Source organism: Leucoraja erinacea, chromosome 5, assembly GCF_028641065.1.
Source record: "Leucoraja erinacea ecotype New England chromosome 5, Leri_hhj_1, whole genome shotgun sequence".
Classification (NCBI taxonomy): Eukaryota; Metazoa; Chordata; class Chondrichthyes; order Rajiformes; family Rajidae; genus Leucoraja; species Leucoraja erinaceus.
In genome coordinates, this window is record NC_073381.1 from 86,290,483 (window position 1) to 86,296,482 (window position 6,000).

General features: G+C 38.5%; 1 protein-coding gene across 3 annotated transcripts in view; it reads left to right on the forward strand.

Moving 5' to 3' along the window:
* Positions 1–4,959, forward strand: part of LOC129697525 (serine/threonine-protein kinase ICK-like) — a 44,897-nt gene extending 39,938 nt beyond the window's left edge. For all 3 annotated transcript variants that reach the window (XM_055636176.1, XM_055636175.1, XM_055636173.1), the window contains 2 exons: positions 347–460; positions 3,077–4,959. In XM_055636176.1, coding sequence (XP_055492151.1) covers positions 347–460; positions 3,077–3,222 — 260 coding nt within the window. In that variant the 3' untranslated portion in view covers positions 3,223–4,959. The remainder of the gene's footprint in view (positions 1–346; positions 461–3,076) is intronic.
* The last annotated feature ends 1,041 nt before the right edge of the window (positions 4,960–6,000 follow it).

Here is a 6,000-nt window from a genome sequence, read left to right on the forward strand (position 1 = left end):
CATGCTGGGACTTTGTAAATTTCTAGCTTGGCTTCAGTTTTTGTCAGCGAAGAGGCAAAGCCCACAAAAAGGGAACTTGCCTGAAAATTTGCAGATATGGGGGGAAGGTTGGGAAGAATATGGATTGACCCGCTAGTTACCCCAGCAGTTAGTCCATGCAAGAAAATGGATTGTTCTTGTTGGAAATAGAGTTTTACTGCTATAACCAGATTGCGTAGCTTTTAAAATGAGAGCAATTTTTGTTTCTTGCTGAGTTGTCTGAAAAGGTCATGGAATCTGTAATTTTGTACGGAAATTTAACTTTTATATTTTTGATGAGTAGCGTCAAGCTTATTTTCTGTTTCAGTTTATGCCACTGGCACTGATGCCCCTGGAGGATACTCATCGACATTTCGTAAGAAAGAAGTTGGATCCGCTGGCCAAAGAGTGCAGCTTGCACCAGTTGTGGAAACAGATTCCAGTAAATATCAAAGACATGCTAAGTTGGACCATGTCATCTTTTGGTTAATCGTGATATATTTGTGATCCTCTTTCCTTTCCCTCATTTCTTTTAAGTGATATCATACGGTGCCCTCCATAATGTTTGCGACAAAGACCCATCATTTATTTATTTGCCTCTGTCCTCTCCACAGAAAGAAATCACATGTGGTTAAAGTGCACATTGTCAGATTTTAATAAAGACCGTTTTTATACATTTTGGTTTCATTGTGTTGAAATCACAGCAGTGTTCATACATAGTCCCCCCCATTTCAGGGAACCATAATGTTTGGGACACAGCAATGTCATGTAAATGAAAGTCATGTTTAGTATTTTGTTGCATATCCTTTGCATGTAATGATTGCTTGAAGTCTGCGATTCTTGGACATCACCAGTTGCTGGGTGTCTTCTCTGGTGATGCTCTGCCAGATCTGTATTGCAGCCGTCTTTAGCTTATGCTTGTTTTGGGGGCTAGTCCCCTTCAGTTTTCTCTTTAGCATATAAAAGGCATGCTCAATTGGTTACAGATCAGGTGATTTACTTGGCCACTCAAGAATTGACCATTTTTTAGCTTTGAAAAGCTCCTTTGTTGCTTTAGCAGTATGTTTGGGATCATTGTCTTGCTGTGGAATGAACTGCCGGCCAATGAGTTTTGAAGCATTTGTTTGAACTTGAGCAGATAGGATGTGTCTATATACTTCAGAATTCATTATGCTACTACCATCAGCAGTTGTATCAACAGTGAAGATAAGTGAGCCAGTACCTTCAGCAGCCATACATGCCCAGGCCATAACATCCCCACCACTGTGTTTCACAGATGCGGTAGCATGCTTTGGATCTTGGGCAATTCCTTCTCTCCGCCATACTTTGGTCTTGCCATCACTCTGATATACGTTAATCTTCGCCTCATCTGTCCACAAGACCTTTTTTCAGAACTGTGGTTGCTCTTTTAAGAACTTCTTGATAAACTAACCTGGCCATCCTATTTTTGCGGCTAATCAGTGGTTTGCATCTTGCAGTGTAACCTCTATTTTTGTTCATGAAGTCTTCTGTGGACAGTGACCATTGACAAGTCCACACCTGAAAAGTGTTTCTGATCTGTCGGACTGGTGTTTGGGTTTTTTTCTTTATTATAGAGAGAATTCTTCTGTCATCAGCTGTGGAGGTTTTCCTTGGTCTGCCAGTCCCTTTTCGATTAGTAAGCTCACCAGTGCTCTCTTTCTTCTTAATGATGTTCCAAACAGTTGATTTTGGTAAGCCTAAGGGTTGGCTGATGTCTCTAACAGTTTTATACTTATTTCTCAGTCTCATAATGGCTTCCTTGACTTTCATTGGCACAACTTTGGTCCTCATGTTGATAAACAGCAATAAAAGTTTCCAAATGTGATGGAAAGACTGGAGGAAAGACGAGGTGCTGAGAGCTCTCTTATACCTGCATTAAGGAGGCAATTAAACACAATTGAGCAATTACAAACACCTATGAAGCCATGTGTCCCCAACATTATGGTGCCGTGAAATGGGGGGACTAGATATGAACATAGCTGTAATTTCTACATGGTGAAACCAAAATGTATAAAAATGGCAATCTGACAATGTGCACTTTAACCACATGTGATTTTTTTAATTTTCTATTACAAATCTCAAATTGTGGAGTACAGAGGCAATTAAATAAATGATGGGTCTTTGTCCCAAACATTATGGAGGGCACTGTAGGTGTGAGTACTTTCCAGTAGTTCATATGACTGTTCATATTGCTTTAGACACTTTGTAGACATTAGAGCTACAGCTTTGGCACAACGAGTCCATGCTGACCAGCGAATACCAGTATCCTACGCACTAGGGACACTTTACAATTTTTTTTTTTTACCAAAGGCGATTAACCTACAAATGGCCTAATGAAGGTTATTGGAAAATAAGTCAAATGGAGTTTGTGATTATATAACAGTCTTGGTGTTGAAGTAGAATTATTCAAGCTTTGCAAGAGAGTGGAAGCCTCTGTTGGGATGTTTTCTTGTGCTTTCCCCTCTTTCAAATGCTTTACCAACCCAGGGGCATTGCAGTTTGTACTTTGACTGGCAGGGAGTAGTTTTTTTACCACAAAAGGCTGTGGAGGCTAAGTCGATGGATATTATTTAAGGTAGAGATAGGTGGATTCTTAATTTGTGCGGGTGTCGGGGGTTATGAGGATAAGGCAGGAGAATGGGGTTAGGAGCGAGGGATAGATCAGCCATGATTGAATGGCACTAGATGGGCCGATTGGCCTATTCTGCTATCATTTATGCCCTTAATAACCTAACTTGCAATAGAGAAAGTGTTGTTTCATGTCCAAAATCTTAACGAGGGACATGACTCCATTGCTTAATTCCCTTAATAACGTAGCAATGAAACATTAATTTCCAACAAATGTCGTGTTGTTTGAGCTAACTCTGACCCTACCAATAAGTTACAATTTTTTGTATATGCATAAATTTACTTTGTGAGAATTATGGGCACTTAATGTGACAATTGATTTGCTTAAAAGGAGACGACTGTTACACGGGACATCTTTCTTTCGTAAGAAGGTTAACACCAAAGTAATAATAGCCCATTCTTTTTACAGATTATGCAGCTTGGAAATCTAGCCGATCACAGTTGGGATGTCAGCCATATAATTCTTCAAGCAAAACCATCAGTGGAATGATGCCACATCCACATCCAATTCACGGGCGAATTGACTGGTCTTCCAAATATGGAGGACATCGATAAAAAAAAAAGATGTATATAACAGACATATGCAAGTCAGTGATATTAGTTTTTACATAATATCTACTGAACATCAATTTTCTCAGTGAAAAAAAAATGCCACATTTAAGGATGAATTTCAAACAATTATATTTGGGGATAGTTTGGTTTGTTTCCGTTGTAGTTTGTTTTCCCCCACACCTAGAAAAATATTTTTGCAAGAGCTTTTTTTGGAATATTTGCAGGTTAATAATTTAATGCTTTTTACTCTTTTCTACTTCTGTATATATTGTGTAATGTGTATATATAACAAGTTTCAGGGTTTGTTTATTAAAGTGTATTAAGTATTTTGTTAAAGGACAGGGTAATAGACACATGCAGGTATCTTTGCATATAAAAGTAGTATTTATAGGATATTCTTGACAACTCTAATATGGAGGTGCACAAAACGTGTGAGTCATTGAAATTTGCCTGTGGCAATTAAGGAGGCATTTTTTAAGGGAAATTTTATTCTAAAGTTTGAAAAATCTTTTGAGTAGCAAACTTATTGAATGGGCTTCATTTTTAAAACATCGGGATTAAAAATATTTGCATTATTTTCCGTCTTTTAGCACACATCATTCTCTGTCTAGGGAATAGACAGTTCTGCCCTGGATGCCTCCTGATGTTACTGGCTAAAAGAAATTGCACTGTGGTCTGCATATTTTCCTTTTTGTACCAGGGAGGACCCATTCCTTGAGCGACTAACTCTGGCACCTAGAAAATCCTAACCACAAACCTTTTTTATCCTGCCATTAAATGACGCCAGCACATTTGCACTTGTGCCCTCTGCCATTGCCCTTCTCCACCCTTCTTCCCATGCCTGGCCCTTCCCTCTATTTTCTGTTGGCATTAGAAGTAACTTGTCAAGAATGATTTTCATTAAAGTATTGGTTTTATGTTCTTGCAGCAGTAACGTTGTGCTGAGCACTTGGTCTACTTTTCTATAGTTTATGCATCTGAAGAATCAAGCCACAGAAACTGCATCAATGCTCTTCTCGTATTTGCTGTCAGACATGAAATTTAGGAATTGGCTTCTCTTAAATTATCTAGTGCATTTTATTGCCATTTTATTAAAGCCTCCCAGAATGGGTTCTTGGTAGACTGATATCTCTTTGACTATCTTCACAAAGGTATTGCTGCAAGCCACGTATTCATTTTTTATTCTCTGCCTATGTAATGTCCATCTCGTATCTGTCCATTGCTGAATTTATTGATCATTCCATAGTTCTGAAAAATATTCAGATATAAAGATGTGTCACCGGTTCTTCCTCAACAATGAGCATTGAATGGTCTCCACATTATATACATGGAATGTCTTGAGACATTATTTTGCAGCTTTATGCCAGTAACTTCACTAAACTTTTCTGTGGTGTTTTGGGGAGGGATTGCCCATTTTCTTTTGTCATTTTCTTTCTACTACTTAGATGATAAAAGGCAAGATATTCTTATATTTGCACTGGTCTGTTAATACCCATTATAACTTCTAGCATCGCGTTAGCTATGCCTTAGTAATCAAATTAAAATGCATTGTAGCAATGCAGGAAATTGCATATATGTTAAATGAGCTTAGTATTCTCCATTTTATAGAGTAGTGGTTTAAGATTACTGATACAAATTTTCTCTAAATATACAATGCCGTTAATTTGAAAGATTCACTGTTGCAACTAATGTTTTTTTTAGATCATCCTGAATGACAACATTAAAATTATTTGTTTAAAATAGTATTCTTGATTTTTTAGACCTCAGAATTAGTGCATGAATGTCAAATGCTGAACATTCATTATTTGTATTCACCCACTGCTTGTCTAGTTTCTAAGTTTCAGATAGTGATGGGCGAGCACAGTATGAAAGTGGAAAACTCTGAATAGTCTACTGACACCTTGGTTCAATGGTGCTTTTATTGTCACGTGTGCAAAGTGCAAACACACAGTGAAATTATATTCTTACAAACAATCCAGTAGAATATTGCCATACCTAAACACATCCACAAACAGTAACATTCAATCAGGAGGACGTAAAACTAGTCTGAAAACTAGTCTGAGAACTAGGGGGGGGGGGGGGGGGGGGGAGACAGAAAGAGAGGGAAAGCAAGCATTACTTGAAGTTAGAGAAATCAATATTCATACCATTGGGCTGTAAGCTGCCCCAGCAGGGCTCCCTGACCAGTTGAATTTCTCCAACATTTTGTGTCTATGGTGTAAACCAGCAGCTGTGGTTTCTTCTTACACATCCCTGGGATCATTGAATCTTTACCCCATCCACATCTATGGTTTTGTACTACATTTTGTATTCGGGGTAGCTGTGTCACTGATAGGGCTCCTAATTAGCCCAACCATACGCACCAGTCACAGGGTTTCAGATGGAGCCCATGTCTTTACCATATTGCTGCACTTCTGGCAATGTCAAGTCAGGAACTTCTGGGTCTTGAAACCTTAGAAGTGACTGAGGATAGGTTGAATTTGTCATTGAGTCAGAAAACAGGCCCTTCAGACCGCCAGGTTTGGGCTGACCATTATGCACCCTTTTATAACTCTAGGAACAAAATGGAAAGGCCACATGGTGGTGGTGTTCGACGTAATGGTCAACTTATTAAAAAGTGGTCTGCACAAGGAGACTAATCAAAACTGATCTGCCAAGTGTGACATTGGGACGGTTTTTATTTTCTCAGATGACAAGATTACTCAAACTTGACTATAAAATTAGGTCTTGATTACAGAAAGTTGACTAACAATAAAATGAGGTCTTGCACAGAAACTTGAC